The sequence below is a fragment of the Mustelus asterias genome, chromosome 2 (assembly GCF_964213995.1).
Source record: "Mustelus asterias chromosome 2, sMusAst1.hap1.1, whole genome shotgun sequence".
Taxonomy (NCBI): Eukaryota; Metazoa; Chordata; class Chondrichthyes; order Carcharhiniformes; family Triakidae; genus Mustelus; species Mustelus asterias.
Window position 1 is genome coordinate 12,859,489 of NC_135802.1, and position 24,091 is coordinate 12,883,579.

The 24,091-nt window shown below is 43.4% G+C and overlaps 1 protein-coding gene across 4 annotated transcripts in view; it reads left to right on the forward strand.

The window, feature by feature from the left end:
• Positions 1-24,091, forward strand: part of zbtb47b (zinc finger and BTB domain containing 47b) — a 271,167-nt gene that overhangs the window by 160,880 nt on the left and 86,196 nt on the right. For all 4 annotated transcript variants that reach the window (XM_078231490.1, XM_078231486.1, XM_078231502.1 and 1 more), the window contains exon 2: positions 1,662-3,038. In XM_078231490.1, coding sequence (XP_078087616.1) covers positions 1,743-3,038 — 1,296 coding nt within the window. In that variant the 5' untranslated portion in view covers positions 1,662-1,742. The remainder of the gene's footprint in view (positions 1-1,661; positions 3,039-24,091) is intronic.

A 24,091-nucleotide genomic window follows, 5' to 3' on the forward strand; every position in this document is an offset into this window, starting at 1 on the left:
TGGCTTTCTATGTTCTATGAAAGTTGGCACCCAGGTTGATAGGGTTGTTAAGGCGTACGGAGTGTTAGCTTTTATTGGTGGAGGAATTGAGTTTCGGAGCCATGAGGTCATGTTGCAACTATACAAAACTCTGGTGCGGCTGCACTTGGAGTATTGCGTACAGCTCTGGTCGCCGCATTATAGGAAGGATGTGGAAGCATTGGAAAGGGTGCAAAGGAGATTTACTACGATGTTGCCTGGTATGGTGGGAAGGTCTTGTGAGGAAAGGCTGAGGGACTTGAAGCTGTTTTCGTTAGAGAGAAGAAGGTTAAGAGGTGACTTAATAGAGGCATACAAGATGATCAAAGGATTAGATAGGGTGGATAGTGAGAGCCTTTTTCCTCGGATGGTGATAGCTAGCACGAGGGGACATAGCTTTAAATTGAGGGGTGATAGATATAGGACAGATGTCAGAGGTAGGTTCTTCACTCAGAGAGTAGTACGGGCGTGGAATGCCCTGCCTGCAGCAGTAGTGGACTTGCCAACATTAAGGGCATTTAAATGGTCATTGGATAAGCATATGGATGATATTGGAATAGTGTAGGTTAGATGGGCTTCAGATTGGTTTCACTGGTTGGTGCAACATTGAGGGCCAAAGGGCCTGTACTGCGCTGTAATGTTCTATGCTCTATGTTGCATGTTCTATGTTCAAGTATTGGGAGTTGAATTTGCTTTTAACCCAAAACATTTCTGTGAACTTTTCATTTCAACTCATTGTAAAATGTGGAAACTGCTGTAGGGCAGATGCGGGAGGGAATAGTAGCAGCATCACAGGTTTAAAAACTGCATAATCCCTAGTGAAATGATTTATATTGATAAAGGTATGAAGGCAGCTGGTGAAAGTCGTCCTGACTTGTACTTTGTTAAGCAGCTGGTCGGACCTGCGGGAGCAGGGAGCAGTATGAAACCTGCTTTTGCAGAGTGTTACAGAAGCAGGGATCCTAACATTTCAGACAGACATAGGGCTGAGTTTAACTTTCCTGGAAGATTGTTTATTCAGCTAAAATTGTTGGGAGACAATGAACGGTCGGCGTAACTCTTTTTTAGTACATGCTTATTATATTGGTGCTAGTCTTTCAGTAAAATTCTGTGTTGTGGACATCACCATTCGACTTTTAATAAATTAAATGCTCGCCAGTTTACTCTGCTTCAACTGGAAGGCCCAGTGGCCAGTCAGCCGGGCTAGCCTCAGCATCTTAAGTGAAATCAGTGAAGGGTCCTGTCTTCAGATGTGTGGACCTCCTCAAGGCCGTAAAACCCACCGATGATCACCTGAAACAAGCTACATGTGTGAGCCACCCTGGGACACTGATAGCCAAGATACTTGTAAGAAGTTGATGTGTTTGTGGGGAGAGGGAAGAGTCACAATTTGAAACAAATTGCAAAGAATGAAAGAGTAAAAAGAGCCAGTGTGGTGGACCAGTTGGGATGAATGTACAGATCGGAACACAGGACAATGTGTAAATCATTGTTTTGAGCAAGTTTTGAAAAGGTTAATGGTCAATTTTTTCAGGTTGTCATTGGCTACCTGGGCCTTTGGATAATATGAAAAAACCTCCCAATGTAAAAAAAAAGAATCCTCCTGCAATGTTTTGATGTTTGTCTTTTCTCTTTTCTTTCAGCTGATAGTTGAAAAGACCACTGACTACCCTTCCACTGAGTATTCACTGGTGGAGGATGTTGCCCTCCACTTTACTTGTTTGATGGACAGACTGAATGAGCAGCGCCTGTTTCAGCCAGACCTGTGTGATGTAGACATTGTATTGGTGCGCCAGAAGAACACGTTTCCTGCTCACAAAGGGGTACTTGCGGCCTACAGCCAGTTCTTTCACTCCCTCTTCACACAAAACAAGCAACTTCAACGTGTCGAACTTTCGTTAGAAGCTCTAACATCACAAGGGTTTCAACAAATCCTTAACTTTATCTACACTTCAAAACTGCTGGTGAATGCCTGCAATGTGCAGGATGTGCTGAACGCTGCTGCAGTTCTGCAGATGAATGATATTGCTACTTCTTGTCAAGAATTAATAGATAGCAGGTCCTTGAACTTGACAACAGTGGCTAGCGATATGTCAGAACAGGAAAGCCGCAGCAATCCCCTTGGCTCTCAGTTTTACCGTGAAATCAAGCAGGAGGTGGATTCACACCCTAAAATCTATGCTAGGGAGGGCAACAATCCATACTCGGTGCGTGTAGAGGATAACACTGGGAAACAGCACTCACCAATTCAGCCTAAACAGCAGTATTACAAGGAGGAGAATGATGACCAAACGGTGTGCAAGATTGAGGGAGATACTGAGCAGTTGGATGAAGATTCGGACAGTAGGGGCTCATATAACGGGGAACAGATCATCGTGGAGGTTAACCTTAACAACCAGACTCTGAATGTTTCTAAAGGGGCTGAGGGTATGTCCTCACCTTCAGACACTACGGCTGTACTGGGTAGATGTCCTGAAGATGAAGAGGAGGACGATGAAGAAGATAACGACGACGATGATGAGGACGAGGAGGAGGAGGAGGATGATGATGCTGACGATGGAGATGAAGAAGAGGATGAAGATGATGTCAGTGAGGAAGAGGAGGAGGAAGTGGAGGAGAGTGACGAAGATGTAAATGAAGACGATAACCCTGATACTCCTGAAGTCAAAACTGAAAGCGGGCAAACAGCACGAAGACCAGCAAGAGCTTCAACTGCTTCCAAGGGCTCAACTCCTGCAGCTCCCAGTAGGTCACGGAGACAGGCCAAACAGGAAGTGAGCACTCGGGGTCGGAAGCGAAAGAAGGATTCTGATGGCTCAAATCAGAAGGTGAAAATCGAAGAGAAACAGCACTTCCCCTGCAAAAAGTGTCCCCGGGTCTTCAACAACCGCTGGTACCTAGAGAAGCACATGAATGTCACACACAGCCGCATGCAGATCTGTGATAAGTGTGGCAAGCGATTTGTATTGGAAAGTGAGCTATCTCTGCATCACCAGACTGACTGTGAGAAAAGCATTCAGGTAGGTCATTGATTTTCATTCATAATCTCAAAAATGGTCACAAAATGCATTCAGATTAAAAGTTAAATGTCTGTCCCTTCATTCTATGTCACACTTCTGAAACCAGAGTGATATCTTCAGAATTCCAGTTCCAATCTCCATATTAGTATTGTGCTCTGCAGAAGTGATAATTATGTTACTTGAATTTTGTTACTATTTTTTGATCCAGGAGTTTATTTATGCAACCTACTTGATGTATTTGGATCAAAATCTATTGATATAAAGTAGTATCACTGAGAATGGTTGGGGGGTGGGGGAGTCTAGAATCGGGAGGTACATTGCCAGAATGAGATAGGCCAGTTAGGGCCGAGATGGGAGGAATTTCTTCAATCAGAGATGAATCTTTGGTATTCTGTACCTCAGTCATTGAGCATATTCACAGTAGAGTTTGATAGATTGCTAGATACCAATGACAAAGATATGAGGCTAATGCAGGAAGATGGCGTTGAGGTAAAAGATCAACCATGATGGAATGGACGTGACTGGCCAAATGGCCTACTTCTGCTTTTACAAGGTCAACAAATGCATGGGCACACCATCACCTTCAAGCTCGCCTGCAAGCGCCACACCATCTTGACTTGGAATTATATCACTTTTCCTTCACTGTCACTGGGTCATAATCCTGGAACTCCCTTCTTAACAGCACTGAGTGTACTACACTACATAGACTGCAGCAATTCAAAAAGGCGGCCTGACACCACCCTCTTGAGGGTAATTAGGGATGGCCAGCAAATGTTGGCCTCGCTCGCGACACCCACATCTGTTAATAAAAGTTTCAAAAATATGAGATTGTGACTCGTCTAAGACTTGGCAGGCAAATAAAAGTCGTGGCAACATAGAATGTATGCGGAACAATTTCTTAGAGCAGAGTTAACCAACGAGCAGGCTATTCTAGACATGATATTGAGCAATGAGGCAGGATTAATCAGTAACCTCATGGAAACTGAACCCTTGGGTAACAGCGATCCTAACATGATTTCATATTCCGTTTGAAGGGGTGAAGTCTAAGACCAGTGTTTTAAACCTGAATAACGGTATTTATAAGGGTATGGAAGCAGAACTAACTAAAGCGAACTGGGAAACTCAATTAAAAGTTAGGACAGTAATGTTGCAGTGGCAGATTTTTAAGATTCTTAATAACTGAACAAAGATTTACCCAATAAGAAAGAAAGATTCTTTGAGGAGGATGCATCATCTGTGGCTAAATAAGCTAAGGATAGGATCAAAAAAAGCACTGTACAAATCTTCAAAAGAGTAGTGGTAAGTCAGAGAATTGGACAGATTTTAAGAACCAGCAAGGAATGACATTTTTAAAGTAGAGAAAGAAATTTGAGTATGACAGAAAGCTAGTTGGCTTTATCTGTCACTTTGTGGCATAGCCTTCCCCCCCTCTATACCATCACCACTAAGCTGGGGAATCAACCCTGGTTCAATGAAGTGCAGGAGAGTATGTCAAGAGCAACATTAGGCATACCTGAAGATGAGCTGTCGACCTGGTGAGGCTACAACACAGGATTACTGCACGTCAAACAGCATAAGCAAGAAGGTGGTGCTAAGCGATTCCACCACCAACAGATCAGATGTTGGTTACACTTGGTTGCAGCCCTTCCACATCAAGCTGTGAATGGCGGTAGACAATTTAACAACTCACTGGAGGAGGCTCCAAAATACCCCCATCCTCAATGATGGGGGAGCCCAGCATATCAGTGCAAAACATACGGCTAAAGCAGTTGCTGCTGCTTCAGTCAGAAGTGCCGAGTGGATGATTCACCTCTGCCCCCTTCGGAGGTCCCCAGCATCACAGATGTCAGGCTTAGGGCCACTCGATTCACTCCATGTGATAGCAAAGAATATGCAAAGGCAATGGGCCCTGATACTCCAGCAATAGTACTGAAGATTTGTGCTCCAGAACATGCTTCCCCCCTAGTCAAGCTGTTCCAGTATAGGTGCAACACTGGCATCTACCCAGTACACAAAAGTAGGACAAATCCAACCTGGCCAATTACCATACATCAGTCAACTGTCGGCCTTTCCCCAATTCAGACATTTGATTTCTTAGAGTTATGGTTGCTGTTCCCAAAATGCTCGCCCAATGACACTTCGACCAGTTGCCCAGCTTAATTTCCTAGGATGAGGTCTAACACTGCCCATCCCTGGTAGGACTACCTAAATACTGGAGCACAAAGCTCTCCTGGATGCACTTTAAAAATGCCACTCCATCTAATCCTTTCACATTAAAATATCTGCTCCTCTATCTCCCTCTGACTGTTGGAATTCCTGTAGTATAATCCCAGCAAATTGATCGCCCCTTTTTAATTTCTAAGCTCCACACACATGGCCTCATGTTAAGTTGCCAGTCCTGCTCCCCTTTCAATCATGTCTTCAGGGATTACAACACTCTCATATTTCCACATGCTAATTAAAGTTCTATAAGTTCATCTGCCTTAACAGACAGGCTCCTTGCATTAAAGTAGATGCATTCCTCCCATGTGCCTTATCATGCCCATGTCTTCTCTGCCTGTTGGACTGACCTAGTTTTTCTTCTATAGCTGACTGAATCTCACTACCAACTGCACATCTACTGTGTCCCATCCCATCAGGTGGTTAACACCTGAAGAAAGTTCCTAAGTCAGTGAGCATGTGAGACATGAAGGGAGGTTGGGTCGTAAGCATTTCATTGACATAGAGATTAGTACAGTGGGAGCTGGACCTCATTGAGTGTTGCACTCAAAGAAATCAGGAGAAAGCTTGCCAGAGACCCAAGAGAAGAACACACATTTGGCTTTAGGAAGGGATGCCTGATGGCAGGTTTGGCTTTTCTGTGAAGAGGTGGGTGCTTAAATGGAATAGCTATAATCAATGCAGTAAGCTTCAGGTAGCAAAAATGGTTTCAGATTTTGTCATCTTATCCCAGATTCAGATGATTTAACCTGATTCTACTATCTGCCTAGTTTTAGATCACTGTGAGGAGTTTAGGGTTCACATCACAAAATGTCTGGTGTACTTTGTGAATGAAATAGTTTTTTTAGTTTAAAGTTTATTGGTGTCACAAGTAGGTTTATATTAACATTGCAATGAAGTTACTGTGAAAATCTCCGAGATGCCAAACTCCGGCTCCTGTTTCCCTACACCGAGGGAGAATTTAACATGGCCAATGCACCGGACTGTGGGAGGAAACCAGAGCACCCGGAGGAAACCCATGCAGACATGGGGAGAACATGCAAACTCCACACAGACAGTGACCCAAGCCGTGAATCAGACCCGGGTCCCCAGTGCTGTGGGGCAGCAGTGCTAACCACTGTGCCACCCTGTTGGTTGCAGCAAGTAACAGCAAAGTCCTGAAGCTAATCGTGCAACATATTTTTGTAAGTGGAGTGAGGCCATCACACAGATTTATTCCTCTTCCACTTTAGCTTATTACCAGATGGTTTAAAATGCTAAGAGTTTCCACATGGTCCCATTGACTATCTGAACTCTTTTATATTTAATTCAAAAATAAAAATTCCAAGAGTGGTTCATCTCCAAATGGCGATATAACCCTAGCATTGGGAATGTTGGTCAAGAGAGCTGGCGATAAATGTTCTTTCTGAAAATTTTATTTTATAGTTATCGAGATATTTTAATTACAGATAGGGGTGTTAATATTGTTTTTTTACAGATGGGGTGGGAATTAAATATTTTAATCATTTTAACGTTAAATGGGTTCAACACTGCTAAACTTGTAATGACAAACACTTAGTCATAGAGGTTTACAGCATGGAAACAGTACCTTCGGTCCAACTTGTCCAAGTTGCCTAGTTTTTACCATTAAGCTAGTCCCAATTGCCCACATTTGGCCCATATCCCTGTATATCCATCTTAGCCATGTAACTATCTGAATGCTTTTTAAAAGACAAAATTGTACCCACCTCTACTACTACCTCTGGCAACTCGGTTCCAGACACTCGCCACCCTCTGTGTGAAAAAATTGCCCCTTGGAAAACTTTTGTATCTCTCCCCTTTCCCCTTAAACCTATGCCCTCCACTTTTAGACTCCCCTACTGTTGGGAAAAGATGTTGATTATCTACCTGATCTATGCCCCCATTATTTTATAGACCTCTATATGATCACCCCTAAGTCTCCTATGCTGCAGGGAAAAAATGTCACAGTCTATCCAGTCTCTCCTTATAACTCAAACCATCAAGTCCTGGTAGCATCCGAGTAAATCTCTTCTGCATTTTTTCTAGTTTGATAATCTTTCTATAGTAGGGTGACCAGAACTGTACACAGTATTCCAAGTGTGGCTTACCAATGTCTTGTACAACTTCAACATGATGACCCAACTCTTGTATTCAATTTCCTGACCAATGAAACCAAGCATGCCAAATGTCGCCTTCACCACCCTGTTCACCTGTGACTCCACTTTCAAGGAGCTATGAACCACGTTTGAAAGTTCCTGTCTATAGCATCAAAATTGGCCTTGCCCCAATTTAGAATTTTAACTTTTGGGCCAGACCTTTCATTCTCCATAACTCTCTCAAAACTCATGGAATTATGGTCACTGGTCCCCAACACTTCTGTCACCTGCCCTCCCTTATTTCCCAAGAGGAGGTCAAGTTTTGCCCCCTCTCTAGTCGCGCCATCCACATACTAATGAGAAATTCCTCCTGAATACACTCAAATTTCTCTCCATCCAAGCCCCTAATGCTATGGCTGTCCCAGTCAATGTTGGGAAAGTTAAAATCCCCCACTATTACCACCCTATTTTCTTGGAGTTATCTGTAATCCCCTTATGTATTTGTTCCTCAATTTCCTGCTGACTATTTGAGGGCCGAGAGTACAATCCCATCAAAGTGCTCTCCCCTTTCTTATTTTTCAGTTCTATCCACATAGACTCGGTGGGCAAACCCTCAGGAATATCCCCCCTCAGTACTGCCGTGATCTCCTTAAGCAAAAGTGCATCTTCCCCTTCTCTCTCGCCACCTGTTATATCTTTCCTATAGCATCTGTACGCTGGAACATTGAGCTGCCAGTCCTGTCCCTCCCTTAGTCATGTTTCAGTAAGAGCTTTAATATCCCAGACCCGTGTATCCATCCATGTCTTGAGTTCATCTGCTTTGCTCGTAAGGCCTCTTGCAGTGAAATAAATGCAGTTTAGCCTAGACTTTCCTTTCTCTCTCTGCCTTGCTCTTGCCTGACCTGTCTAGTACTAGGATTACTGACACTGCCTTTACTATTTAACGTGCTCTCTTTAGCTTCCGTGCTGTCCCTGGCCTTCTCTTCTGTCTCCCTACTGCTTTGGGTCCCACTGCCCACGCCAAACTTGTTTAAACCCTCCCGAGTGGCTCTAATAAATCTCCCCACCAGGATGTTCGTTCCCCTCCCATTCAGGTATAACCTGTCCCTCTTTAACAGTTCACTCCTGCTCCAGAAGAGATCCCAGTGATCCACAAATCTAAATCCCTGCCCCCTGCACCAGCTCTCAAGCTCCGCATTCATCTGCCTAATCTTCCTATTCCAACTTTTGCTTGTGGTCCCTCAAGGGTAGTAATTTCTGGACTACTGCCGGTGCCACATGCTAGCGAAAGTTAGGCTTTTGCCTAACTCTCTCTGTTCACACTTCAGGATCTCATCCTTTTTCCTACCTATGTCGCTGGTACCAACGTGTACGACAACTTCTGGCTGCTCACCCTCCCGCTTAAGAATGTCCTTTAACTGCTCAGAGACATCTTTGACCCTGGCACTAGGGAGGCAACACACCACCCTGAAGTCTCGATTGCAGCCACAGAAACGCCTGTCTGTACCTCCTGTAGGCAAAGTTGTCAGGAAGCCTAGATTGCTCCCTGATTTCCCACATCTGGCAGGACGCGCATACCACTGCCCTAACTGTCCTTTTACAGTTAAAAAGATAACTGAATCCCATCTTCGCTTTCCCTTGCTTGTGGCCCTCAGTGACTACTTTTTTGGTTAGAGGAGGAGGGAGGGAGGGAAACACTGAAGTATTGTTTGGGGTTTAACTGTCCCTTGATAACAGCTCCGTCACAGAATTGTCTTGTTCAGGTTCTCCTTTTGGAAAGGGTGACTCTGCAAAAGATGCAAATTTTCACCCTGACAGCCGATTGGCTTCGCTGCTTTGCTGCCCTTTGCTGAACACTTGTTTTCTTTCAAAACTCCGAGGGTGTCTTGTTCAGGTCCTCTCCTTGGAAAGGGTGACTGTGCCAAACATGCAAATTTTTGGATGCTATTGAAGAGGTTCACCTCTCGGGAAAATACCAACAGCAGCCAGGCCTATGACACCACACCTATTTCTGCTGTAGAACAGGGTCGGGCAAAGAACAAGCGAGCAAAAATTTCCAAACTTGTTTGGAAAGTGATTCATAAGATAGTAACACTTGAATGCAATGCCGAGCTAGCAGATCTATCAAATACCTGTCCCAAGGCACAGTTTTGTGCTCTTACAAATGATCTTATTCATGGGATGTGGGCGGCAGACCAGCATTTATTGCCTTTGAAAAGATAATGATCTCCTTTTTGAACACTTGCAGGCTGTGGTGAAGATATGCACGTAGTGTGATTGGATGGGCAGTTCCAGGATTTTGACCCAGCGTTCTAAAGGAATAGCAATATATTTCCAAGCTAGGGCTGTACAGGTCTTTGTGGTATTATTGTTCCCCTGCAGTTCCTTCCTTTGCCCTAGGTGGTAGAGTTTGTGGGATTTGGCAGCACTTTAGAAGAAACTTTAGTGAGTTGTTGCAGTGCATCTTGTCTGTGGACAACACTGCAACCACGGTGTTATGGTCTTGAAGGAAGTGAATGTTTAAGGTGCTAGATGGGGTGCCAATCAAGCAGGCTGCTTTGTCCTGGATGGTGTTGAGCTTCTTGAGTGTTGTTGGGGCTGTACTCATTGAGGCAAATGGAGAATATTCCATCGCACTGACTTCTGCCTTGTAGAGGGTGGATGTGTTGTATCTGTCCAATTCAGATACTTTGGCTAGCTTCTTAATCAAAGGTTTACCCAAGTGCCATTATCTATGAGAACAAAGTATGAACACATATATAATGTAATGAACTTTATTAAATATTAATCTGTAAATTAGCCACTATGTATACAAGAAACACCCAGGATTCAGCCATACTTCCCGTAAAGATGATTTGGTAAGCTGTAGATCCGGTCCGTGAGTCCCTCTGGTTTGTCTTCGCGAAGGTGATCCTCACTGGCCATTTCTTCCTTGCTTGCTTCCTTCTTTCCTTCCTACTTTGGTTTTGTCTGATCTTGGTTGTCTCCCGTCCCGTGTCTTCACTCCCAAGGTGTCCGGAATGCCTATTTTATCCCCCTGTGGCCTCACGTTTTTTCCACCTGCCCTTGGCCTTCTGCCAATGCCAGGAGGGGTCTAGTTGATGACCTGTTGACAGGACATCTGAGCCCGCCACCAGACGCTTTGGAATCTGGCCCCATCTCGGCTGCAGACAATAAGCTGGTGCATGTCAAATAGGAGCGATGATCACTCAATGGGTTATCGATGGGGCAGAGCCAGACATGCCCTGGCAGCCTGTCTGAGTACTGTATATTTGAACTTTGGCCAGGTCTGATTTTCTGCAGGCTACTTGCTGGAGCTGACTGTAGTTTAATTTAGAGTGCCCAATTCTTTAATTTTCAATGTCCAATTTTATTTTGGGCTCAGCACCACAGATGTACTTTGAGAAATCAGGAGTTGTAGAAGGCTTTTATGATAGTTTCTTGCAACAATGCATTGTGGAACCAACTGGGGATCTGGTATTGTGCAAAGATGTGGAGATGCCGGCGTTGGACTGGGGTGAACACAGTAAGAGTTTTAACAACACCAGGTTAAAGTCCAACAGGTTTATTTGGTAGCAAATGCCCTTAGCTTTCGGAGTGCTGCTCCTTCGTCAGATGGAGTGGAAATCTGCTCCCAAACAGGGCACAGAGACACAAAATCAAGTTACAGAATACTGATTAGAATGCGAATCTCTACAGCCAACCAGGTCTTAAAGATACAGACAATATGAGTGGAGGGAGCATTAAGCACAGGTTAAAGAGATGTGTATTGTCTCCAGACAGGACAGCCAGTGAGATTCTGCAAGTCCAGGAGGCAAGCTGTGGGGGTTACTGATAGTGTGGCATAAACCCAACATCCCGGTTTAGGCCGTCCTCGTGTGTGCGGAACTTGGCTATCAGTTTCTGCTCAGCGACTCTGCGCTGTCATGTGTCGTGAGAGGATACACATCTCTTTAACCTGTGCTTAATGCTCCCTCCACTCACATTGTCTGTATCTTTAAGACCTGGTTGGCTGTAGAGATTCGCATTCTAATCAGTATTTTGTAACTTGATTTTGTGTCTCTGTGCCCTTTTGAGAGCAGATTTCCACTCTATCTGATGAAGGAGCAGCGCTCCGAAAGCTAATGGCATTTGCTACCAAATAAACCTGTTGGACTTTAAGCTGGTGTTGTTAAAACTCTTATTGTGCAAAGACGCAGGGTTAATCAGGGTTCAAATGATCTGCTAGGGAAAGCTGATCAGAATATAATTGAATTCCAGATTAAGTTTGCAATTGACATACTCCAGTCCCAAATCAGGATTAAACAGAACAGTTAGATAGGTATGAAGGGGAAGCTGATTAAGGTTGATTGAATAAATGGAATAAAAGGTACACCGTGGGAAATATTTCATGAAAGGATTTGAAATGTTCAACAGAAGTAAATTCTAGTTTTTTAAAAAAAACAAAAGCACAGCAGGAAAGATCCATCCTTCGTTTATTAAAGAGGTTAAGGACTCTTATTAGTTTAAAAAAGAGCCTTGTGTTGTAACGAATAATAATAAGTGTGAGGATTGGACTGTGTTAGAAACTAATGAAGTGGCGTCGAAAGTTGATCAAGAAATTAGAATATGCGAGTAAACTAGCCAGGAATTTCAAAACTGATGGAGCTTTCCCAAGTATATAAAAAGGAGGAAAGTAGCTAAAGTAATTTTTGGTCCCTTAGAGGTAGAGATCGGAGAAGTTATAACAGGCACGGTGGCATAGTGGTTAGCACTGCTGCCTCTCAGCACCAGGTACCTGGGCTCAATTGCCGGCTTGGATACTTTCTGTGCAGAGTCTGCACATTCTCCCCGTGTCTGCTTGGATTTCCTCCGGGTGCTCCGGTTTCCTCCCACAGTCCAAAAGACGTGCTGGTTAGGTGCATTGGCCATGCTAAATTCTGTGTACCCGAACAGGCACCAGAGTGTGGCGACTCGGGGATTTTTAGTGACTTCATTGCAGTGTTAATGTAAGCCAACTTGTGACACTAATAAATAAACTTGTAAACAATGAGAAAATGGCCAAGATGTTGAACAAATATTTTATTTCTTAGCAAGTTAGCTACCAGAAATGGAGGCCAGGGACGGGCTCGGAGTGAGGATATTAAGGTAATTAATTTCAGCCGAAAAAAAAGAAATTTATAGAAACGTAAGAAATAGGAGCAAAAGTAAGCCATTTGGCCCCTTGAGTCTATTCTGCCATTCAATAAGATCATGGTTATCTGATTGTGTTTTTAATTCCGGTGGACTGGAAATTGGCAAATGTCACACCTGATGTTCAAGAAAGGGCAGAGACAGAAAACAGGGAACTGAAGGCCAGTTAGCTTGACATCCGTCATTGGCAAAATGCTGTGATTTATTATTAAAGGAATCCTAACAGAGAATGATAGCATGATCAGACGCAGTCAGTAGAATTTTACAAATGGAGAATGAGTCAAGTTTAACAAATGTATTAGCTTCTTGTGGATATAACAAGAAGGGAAGAGAAAGGGAAAGCAGTAGATGTAGTTTATTCCGAAATGCATTTAATAAGGAGCCCCTTGGGGAGGGTTTAAACTAACTCGGCAGTAGGCTGGGATCCTGAGAGAAGGTTCAGCAAGGGGAGATGCACAGCTAAAATTAGAAGAGCCAGCAAGTGAATCAGGAAGACATAGGCATGATAGCACAGTGGTTAGCACTGCTGCTTCACAGCAGCAGGGACCAGGGTTTGATTCCCGGCTTGGGTCACTGTCTGTGTGGAGTTTGCATGTTCCCCTACGTGGGTTTCCTCCGGGTGCTCCGGTTTCCTCCCACAGTCTGAAAGACATGCTGGTTAGGTGCATTGACCCGAACGGGCACCGAACTGTGGCGACTGGAGGAATTTCACAGTAACTTCATTGCAGTGAAGCCTTGTGACTAATAAATAAACTTTACTTTAGATACAGGCCAGTTATGACATGAGAGTGTTTGGCAAGATTCTGTGGTATTTATTTTAATGCAAGGAGTCTGACGAACAAGACAGATGAGTTGAGGGCACAAATTAAAACATGGGAGTATGATGTCATTGCTGTCACTGAGACATGGTCGAGAGAGGAGCAGGATTGAATCTTCATGCGAGACATAGAAGGAGGTAAAAGAGGAGAGGGTATCGCAATTTTGACCAGGGAATCGATTACAGCAGTAAGGAGGGAAAACATCTTAGACGATTCTTCAAATGAAGCCATGTGGGTAGAATTAAAACCAGAAAGGAGCAATCACATTGCTGGGAGTGTTCTATAGGCCCCTTAAGAGTCCAAAGTAAATAGAAGAACAAATATGTAGGCAAATTTCAGAGAAGTGTAAAAGCAAAAGGGTAGTGATAATGGGGAATTTCAACTTCCCCAATATTAACTGAGGTAGTCATAGTGTGAAAGGTTTAGAGGGAGCGGAATTCTTGATGCATCCAGGAGAACTTTATAAGTCTACTTTATAAAGTAGAAGGTCCTACAAGAGAGGGAGTGTTCTTGGACTTTATTTTAGGTAATGAAGCTGGAAAAGCAGTTGAAGTTTGGGGCAGCATTTTGCAGACAGTGATCATAACTTGTTAGAATCAGAATCGTTACGTAATAGGACAAGGATTGGCCAGAAATCAAAGCTCTAAACTGGGGGTAGGCTGATTTTAATAAGATCAGATATGATTTGCCCAGAGCGGACTGGGAGCAGACACTAAGTTCATGTATTAGTGTCACAAGTAGGCTTACATTAACACTGCAATGAAGTTACTCTGAAAATCTCCTAATCGCAAAACTCTGGCGCCTTTTCGGGTACACTGAGGGAGAATTTAACATGGCCAATGCACCTAATCAGCTTGGGTCAATCTGTGACAGAATAGTGGGATGCTTTCATGAAGGAAATAGGAAGAGTACAGAGCCAACATGTTCCAATAAAGAAAAAGGGTGGGGCCAACAAATCCAGTGAACCTTGGCAAGTGAGGAAGAGAAAAAAGGAGGCTTATGGTAGATTTTGAGGGCCCAAAACAGTATACCTAGAGGAGTATAGAATGTGCAAAAGGGAACTTAGAAAAGTTCCCTTATTAGGAGAGCAAAAATGGGACATGAAAGGATACTGGCAGAAGGAAAATCCTAAGTTATTTTACAAGTACATTAAGGGCAAAATGATAACTAGAAAAAGAATAGTGCCCAGCAAGGATCACAGTGGTAATTTGTGTATGGAGCAGAAGCACGTAGATAGGGTTTTAAATTAATACTTTGTGTCAGTGTTCACTAGTGAGAGACACATGATGTGGGTATTGAAATCGGGGAGAACGACTGTGATACAATTAAAGAAATTAACATAGAGGTGGCACGGTGGTTGGCACTCGTGCCTCACAGCGCCAAGAGCCTGGGTTCGATTCCCGGCTTGGGTCTGTGCGGAGTTTGCATGTTCTCCCTGTGTCTGCGTGGGTTTCCTCCGGCTGCTCTGGTTTCTTCCCACAGTCCGAAAGACATGCTGGCGAGGTACATTTACCGAACAGGTGCCGGACTGTGGCAGCTAGGGGAATTTCACAGTAACGTGATTACAGTGTAATGTAAGCCTTACTTGTGACTAATAAATAAACTTTAAAACTTTAAATTTTTAAGGTACCGAGTGGTTTGGCAGACTTAAAAGTAGAAAAGTCTCCAGGACTGGATGAATAGTGAGGAGATTACAGGAGCATATAGACGGGTTAGTTAGATGGACTGATCAGTGGCAAATGAAATTCAGTCCGGATAAGTGTGAGGTGATGCACTTGGACAGGACAAACAAGACAAGGGAATACATGATGAACAGCAAGACCCTGAGAAGCACCAAATATCAGAGGGACCTTGATGTGCATGTTTACCAGTCCCTTAAAGTAGCAGGGCAGGTGGATATAATGGTTAAGAAGGCATATGGCATAATTGCCTTATATTAGCCGACGCATAGAGTTTAAGGGCAGGGAGGTTATACTGGAACTATATAAAACGTTGGTTAGGTCACAGCTAGAATATTGGGTGCAGTTCTGGAATCCACAATTTAGGAGGGATGTGATAGCACTGGAAAGGGTACAGAGGAGAATGACTAGGATATTGCCTGGGCTGAAGAGTTTTAGTTATGAAGAGAGATTGGATAGACTGGGGTTGTTTTCCTTAGAGCAGAGGAGACTGAGGGGGACATGATTGAGATGTATAAAATTGTGCGGGGCATAGATAGTGTAGAAAAATAAACTTTTCCCCTTGGTGGAGCGATCAATGACCAGAGGACATAGATTTAAGGTAAGGGGCAGGAGGTTGAGAGGGGATGAGAGGAAAAACATTTTCATCCAAAGGGTGGCGGATGGGTGAGGGGTTGGTGAAAGGAGTCTGGAACTCTCTTGAAAGGATGGTGGAGGTAGAGAGCCTCGTAAAATTTAAGAAGCATTTAGATGTGCATTTGTGATGTCAATGCATACAGGGCTATGGGCCAAGAGCTGGAAAATGGGATTAGAATAACTAGGTGATTTGTCTGTGCGCAGCACAGACTTGATGGGCCTTTTTCTGTGCAGGAGACCTCAATATTATAGAATCATAGTTTCAGTAATGGTATCCATGAAACTACCATTGATTTGTTATAAAAGCCCATCTGGTTCACTAATGTCCTTTCGGGAGGGAAATCTCTCCGATTTACCCAGCCTACGAGTGACTCCAGGCCTTCAGCAATGTGGTTGCTTTCTGGATTGTGGATCTTAGTACCTTCACCGTGATTTCTCAATTTTAAAAAAGCAATCATTTAGGGTTGCTGTGCCCCATGCATTGTGCACACTGTGCTTGGAATTGAACCCTGTGCCTACTGGGCACTTGTCATCCTGGCTTCATCAGGCATGCAAACCTTCAGGTTTCTAAAGTGAATGTCAGCCTCAGGAGTGTGCTTGTTTTCTGTGTTCATGCTTGCTGACCTTCATTCACTTGCCAGTGGGTTTGGGTTTTTTTTGCAGTTGGCAGGAACCGAGGGGATCGAGCATAGAGGTCAGCAAAGTTAAATATAGCATTTTTGCGAGTTCCTGCAATGAACCTCCTCTGTCACACTTTGAATACCTTTTTTGCTGTGAACAGCATTTGTACGAATTACATCATGCTGACAAGTGGGCTTGACTTATTCATGCAGTTTGTTAAATTTTGCTGAAAGTTGTGGAGCCCTGCAGTATTTTTTTTCAAATGCTTCGTGTCTGATGGCTTTGTAAAGCTAAAACTATTCTCTGATTCTATTTGGTTGTTTGGCTTTGCTGTACTCTGACATTATGGTGCCTGTCCCCCTAATGTTGTGATGTTGAAACCAGTTATCAGCTGGAATTTTGAGGTGTAATAATGTGCACTGCTGCTAAATGTATCTCAAATTTGCTTTCATTCTTTCTTCCTCATTTGTATTTCTCCTTTTCCTTTGCAACATTTGTAACTCCAAAGATGTGCAGATTAGGTTGATTGGCCACGCTAAATTGCCCCTTAGTGACAGGGAATTAGAAGGATAAATACGTGGAGTTAGGGGATGGGGCCTGGGTCGGATTGTGATGGTGCAGACTCGATGGGCCAAATGGTCTTTTTCTGCACTGTAGGGATTCTATGCATTTAGATGAGCATTTGAAGCTCTGCATACGGACCAAGTGCTGGAAAATAGGATTAGGATAGGTGGGTGGTTGATGGCTGGTGCAAACACAATGGGCCGAAGGGCCTTTCGCTATGCTGTAAAGCTCTGTGACTTTCCTGGGGCGGGGGGTGGAGAGAGAGATTTTTTCTTCCTTGCTGCTCCAGTTTACAGTTCTATTCTCAATTCCCCCCCTCCTCCTTGCATCTCTCCTAACCTTCAAAAGTTCATCTTAAAAGCTGCTGCTTTGACTCTCACTTTAACCATCACCCTTAACACATTTTCTGTTCTTTGGGTTCAACTCCCACGTTGTGAAGCATTGGAGTGTCTCTAATATTAAAGATGCTGTCCAGAGTGTCTCTGATATCTTTTCAATCATGCTGCCAGTCATGTTCATGGTGCAGTTTGGTGCTGCTGGTCCTCTGTTAACAAAGCTCCTGACCATGTATAATGGTTTTTTGCATTTTAACATCCTTGAATATTTATTTTTCTCTTTGTTCATTTTGGATGATATGGCTTTTCTGTGTAACCTAAGCACAAAATGCCTGTTGTCTCAGTCACCTTCAAGTTCTGCCTAAATTGTTTAAATTGGCCTCCAAACTTCAAAATGCTTTAGGTTTGTGACCCAACTTCCTTAATGGCTTCCTCTCAGAAGACCCCCAAGTTCCTTTTGAAAGCTAGGCCTTCAAGGCTTCACATGTGTGCCAACTTCTAAAACAACAGTAGGGGCTTTTTGTCAGGCCACTTGGGAACTTTTAAAAAATGTTCACTTGAGCATCTGATTGTGGTTAAGAGCCCTGTTTACGCTAACCAAGCGTTTCTGATTGGCAATAGGCGTCACTCCGAAATCATGCTTTTGGAGTTCATAATAGTCAGGTGCAGTCTCCAGTCATGGATCAGACAGAAGAAATTGAAAGAGGAGAAACTGTAAGTGGCACTTTGTGATCAAAAGTGTTGTGTAAAGCAGTGGATGTTTTATTGCTATTTGGGTGCGGCTACCAATTGACCCATTTTCCCCTTTGCACTTCCAGTTGGCAAATTGTGTATGGTTGGCATCTCAAAAATTAAATTCCTATATTTTAAAACAATAATATTACATGCGAACATTTCAGCAACGTTTGCAGCAATTATTTATTTTTAGGATAGGTTTCTCTCTTGTGTTTTTCACATGGTAGAATTAATATGCTCACTTTTCTAATATTGAGAATGTTTATGTGCAGCCAGTGGGCTGGTGCAGATTAGAGGGCTCGGTATTACTGTAGTCAGGTTACTGGTGCACAGACTAATCCTGGTGGCGTTGCTCTTGTGTTCTGGTTTGGTCAATGCGATTTTAATGTACACAGTTGCTTCTCTGGGTCCAAAAATGGACTCCATGCTTTTTGCACAATGGTGCTCTGTATTCCTTCCATTGTGTAATTATCAGATGAATCTTGATGCAGCCTCGTCCTTCATGCCCTGTCCTGCTTTGAACTGATGAATGCATTATACCCTTGCTATGCACGTCCATCTCTGGAATGCTTTTCAGTGGTAGCTTTTTTTGTATGCTGATTTGATTGTCTTGTCTTTTTGTAATTGCTTTTGAAAGATAAAATTTTAGGATGGAATTTTCATGTGCACACAATTGCTGCTACACCTCTCAATTAACTTGGAGTTATCTGGTATCCATCCAATTCAGCACAGATCAAGGCCCAATCCTGGGATATCTCTGGCCTGTGAGATTTCATTTTACGCTTTCTATATTGTGTTAATCACCAGGGAAAGCTGATATTTTTATGAACCCATTGCATGTGCTTCAGGAGCAGATGCCATTGTTACTTGTCCAGTATAAATTTCGAGAATAAAAGTTGCTCAGTACCACCAGCAGGCTAATGTTAAATGTATTTTGTTCCTCTAGCAGTAAGCTCAGCTACACACCCTCCAGTACCATCTTTAATTTTGTTATTGCTTCTAATTAATAATATAATCAATTGCTGGTCCCATTATTATCGCATAATCCTGTAGCTCAAGTTGCCTGAGCCTCATAATTGTAAATACAGCCCCAATTGGCTGGATGGCCACCACCATGTTATAAAATTATTTTTCCAAATTGGGGAAATTATTTGGAAGTATCCCTTCTTAATATTTCTATAAAATAATTCAGTTTGTTTTCATTATACAACATGCTGCCTTTGTTCGTTATCAAATTTAAGGAAAAGTTCTTGAAGCAAATTTGCTTTTCCTTCATTCGTTTTGCTTTATTGCTTGATGTCCCACCTCCCAAACTCAAACCACTCGCATTGTTCCATGACTGCCCCATAGTTTTGATGTCAGTATTGAAGGAAACACAAGTTGTTTTGGGTGCACACTCTGGGAGTTGGATGTCACTAATTAAAGGGTTTCTGGGAGAACTCAGGCTTCTGATTTAGAGAATCACTGAACTATTGGGAGTGCAGAAGGAGGTCATTGGGCCCATCGTGTCTGCATGAGCTCTCTAAATGAGCATTATAACTTAGTGCCATTCTCCTTTTCCCCATACCCCTGCACGTTTCTATTCAAATATCATTCAATGCCTCGATTGAACCTGCCTCCACCACACTTCCAGGCAAAGCATTCCAGGTCTCGCTGTGTGAACAAACATGTGCTTCTTTTGCTAAATCATTTAAAATCTGTACCCTCTCATGTGTAGCCCTTTTATGAGCAGGAATAGTTTCTCCCCCTCTATTCTGTCCAGCCCCTTCGTGATTTTGAACACCTCTACCGAATCTCTTCTTAACCACTGCCTCTCCAAAAAAAAGTTCCAGTCTATCTTCCTAATGGAAGTTCCTGGAATCAGTTTTATAAACCTCTGCATTCTGTCCAATGTGTCCACATCCTTCAATGTGATGCCCAGAACTGAACACAATATTCTGTCTGAGGGCTAACTTGTGTCCTGTACGAGTTCAGCATAACTTCCTTGCTCTTGTAGTCTACGTACCTATTGATAAAGCCGAGGATACTTTTATTAACTGCTCTCCACCTGTCCTGCTACTTTCAATGACTTGTGCTTATATACGCCCAAATCCCTTTGTCCAGCAGTTTTGTTGTTAATGTGGGCCAGCCAGTGGGAAGAGAGCAATACTGATCCTTACGAGCTTACAATACTATGCCTTAAGAGCCTGATTGAATTTTTTGAGGATGTGACTAAACACATTGAAGGAAGAGCAGTAGATGTAGTATATATGGACTTCAGCAAGGCATTTGATAAGGTGCCCTATGCAAGGCTTATTGAGAAAGTGAGGGGGCATGGGATCCAAGGGGACATTGCTTTGTGGATCCAGAACTGGCTTGCCCACAGAAGGCAAAGAGTGGTTATAGATGGGTCATATTCTGCATGGAGGTCGGTCACCAGTGGAGTGCCCCAGAGATCTGTTCTGGGACCCTTACTCTTTGTGATTTTTATAAATGACCTGGATGAGGAAGTGGAGGGATGGGTTGGTAAGTTTGCTGATGCCACAAAGGTTGGAGGTGTTGTGGATAGTGTGGAGGGATGTCAGAAGTTGCAGCGGGACATTGATAGGATGCAAGACTGGGCGGAGAAGTGGCAGATGGAGTTCTACCCAGATAAGTGTGAGGTGGTTCATTTTGGCAGGTCAAATAGGATGGCGGAATATAATAATGGTAAGACTCTTGGCAGAGTGGAAGATCAGAAGGATCTTGGGGTCCGAGTTCATAGGATGAAAGCAGCTGTGCAGGTTGAGGCTGTGGTTAAGAAGGCGTATGGTGTACTGGCCTTCATCAATCAAGGAATTGAGTTTAGAAGTCGTGAGATGTTGCAGCTATACAAGACCCTGGTCAGACCCCACTTGGGAGTACTGTGCTCAGTTCTGGTCGCCTCATTACAGGAAGGATGTGGAAGCCATAGAAAGGGTGCAGAGGAGATTCACAAGGATGTTGCCTGGGTTGGGGAGCATGCCTTGTGAGGATAGGTTGAGTGAGCTTGGCCTTTTCTCCTTGGAGAGACGAAGGATGAGGGGTGACCTGATAGAGGTGTATAAGATGTTGAGAGGTATTGATCGAGTGGACAGTCAGAGGCTTTTTTCTAGGGCTGAAATGGTTGCCACAAGAGGACACAGGTTTAAGGTGCTGGGGAGTAGGTACAGAGGAGATGTCAGGGGTAAGTTTTTCACTCAGAGGGTGGTGGGTGCATGGAATGGGCTGCCAGCAACAGTGGTGGAGGCGGATTCGATAGGGTCTTTTAAGAGACTTTTAGATAAGTACATGGAACTTAGTAAGATAGAGGGTTATAGGTAAGCCTAGTAATTGCTAAGGTAGAGACATGTTCGGCACAACTTTGTGGCTGAAGGGCCTGTATTGTGCTGTAGTTTTTTTATGTTTCTATGATCCTCCGCGTTGCCAATGTATAGAATCATAGAATCCCTACAGTGCAGAAGGAGGCCATTCAGTCCATCAGGTCTGCACCGACTCTCCAAAAGGGCTTCTTACCCAGGCTCAACCCCTGGCCTATCCCTGTAACCCCACACACTTACCATGGCTGATCCACCTAACCTATACATCTTTGGACACAAAGGGCAATTTAGCATAGCCAATCCACCTAACCTGCATATCTTTGGAGTGTTGGAGGAGAATGTGCAGACTCCACATAGACTCCCGAGGCCGGAAATGAACCTGGGTCCCTGGCATTGAGAGGCAGCAATGCTAACCTGTATGCCACCGTGCTTATCACTGTATGGTGCTGACATGGTGACAGCTGTATCTGTGGCAATTATAACTCCATCCTTTATATTGCTGTGGGTTTTACTTTTGAGAGATGTCTCTTCAGGAAGCAATGGTACAGTGCTGGGAACTTTCAAATAATGTCAGCAGGACCTCAAAGGGATAACAGGCAGGGCTCCAAGGTGACTTTCTAGAGGACGTTGTGGTTTATTTTAAGCGTGAGGATGGGATACCATTACAGCTAGGTTCAAAAGAATTGGCAAAGACCTTGAAGAAAAAAAAAACTAAGCCTTCTAATGTTCTGTTCCTCATATCAATGATTTTAAAACGTTTGTTCCAAATGCTGGTTTACTTGCCTGTGGCGATGGTACTTTATGCTTGTTAATTGTGGTCAGACCTTGTTAGGTGCATGGTTGATGATTCTTTCCTCGAGCCTTTTTTTTAATGCATTGTGTAATTCAAAGGGCTCTTTTTTTTGGGATGGTGAAGAACTTACTTGTCAATCCTTAGAATGGCGTTTTAAAGCTGAGAAAAGTTGCAAGTTTTACTTCTTTTGCAGTCAGGTGGAAAAGGAAGTTGTATAATTCACACTGGTGAGAATCAACATGGTAACATCACCCTATCACTCAGGCAGTGACTCGAACAGGCTGGCCAGTAGCCATATACCTCAGGGATATGTACTTGCACATAGATTAAGATAAAATTTGTTCCATGGCAACATTTGGCTATTAATTTCCCTGCTTCAGGTCATCGTCGAATCCTAAATTGCAGTTCCTCGCACTCCCATTTACATGCATCCACATGCAAATGTAATAATACCAAAGTCCCAGGAAGACTAATCAAATAAACTCATTGGTCCCTATATTCCTCCCTCATCTATGCGCGCACACGCACACATTCCTCCCCACCCCCAGTGGGAGGGCTGAGTGTATGTATTGAAGGAAATGTTACAGGATAGGAAGCTTTTATCTGCGTTTAATGTAGAGATCAATTACTTGTATTTAAAATATTTCCAATGTTCGTAAAAGAAAATTTCCTTGGTTTCCCTTTTAGTCCATTATTGACCTGTGGAGGCGTACGATTGGAAAACACTTTCTGTAGCTCACAAAATGAGATTGCTCCTTTTCTATTTCTGTACTATCTTTCCCATCATAGCCTGATGCAGAATAAAGCTCTATCTATACCAAATCTTCAATAGTGTCAATTCCAAAAAGCTCATCTTGCAGCTTCAGTGTGATATTTCCTTTTCTCAAACTAACCATGCAGTTAGTGAGTGTTGCAGTTGTGAAAAATAAGTTGTAACCTGGGTTGGGTTTTATACCTGCAGTTTTTCCATCTGCTGAGTTTCTGACCGGCAGCCCTGTGCAGAAATATCCAGAGCACCATAGCCACATAGGTGTGCTGGAGAAGACCATGGGGCGTCAACAGGGTAATCATTATCGGGCTGTTTTTATGCACTTTCTAGCAAGCACTCAGATGTGGTAACCACCAGTTTAAAGTACAGCTCAGTTTTAGCTTAAGCCATTTTAATCTTTAGCATTGGGAAAGAAAAATGCATAAACTTGCCTTCCTAACATGCCTTTCCAGTCTCGGGGAGGAAACTCTCCGCTGGTTGGAGTCATACCTGGTACATAGGAAGATGGTTGTGGTTGTGTCAGTCATCTCGGCTCCAGGAGATCTCTGCAGGAGGAGTCCCTCAGGTAAGTGTCCTAGGCCCAACCATCTTCAGGTGCTTCATCAATGACCCTCCCTCAGTCATAAAGTCAGAAGTGGGGATGTTCGCCAATGATTACGCAACCACCATTCATGATTCCTCAGATACTGAAGCAGTCCATGTTCAAATGCAACAAGATCTGGACAATATACAGGCTTGGGCTGATAAATGGCAAGGAACAATCGTGCCACACAAATGCCAGGCGATGACCATCACCACTGCCCCATGACATTCAATGGTGTTACCATCACTGAATCCCCCATTGTCAACATCCTTAGAGTTATGATTGACCACATCTCAACTGGACTTGCCACATAAACACAGTGGCTACAAGAGCAGGCTTTTTTCAACATATTCCTGTGCAATAACAGCTGTCAGTATTTATTGGAAGTGTCTTTAAACATGATTTAGTCACTTGGCTTTCCTTCACCCCAAACTTCCTTTTTCACTCTTATTTAGAACCATAGAAAATTACAGCTTACTGCAACGAGTATTTTTGTCTGGAGCGTAGATGGCTGAGGGGTGATCTTATAGAGGTCTATAAAATATTGAGGGGTATAGGTCAGCAAGATAGTCAATATCTTTTCCCAAAGGTAGGGGAGTCTAAAACTAGAGGGCATAGGTTTAAGGTGAGAGGGGAGAGATACAAAAGGGTCCAGAGGAGCAATTTTTTCACAATGGATGGTGAGTGTCTGGAACAAGCTGCCAGAGGTAGTAGT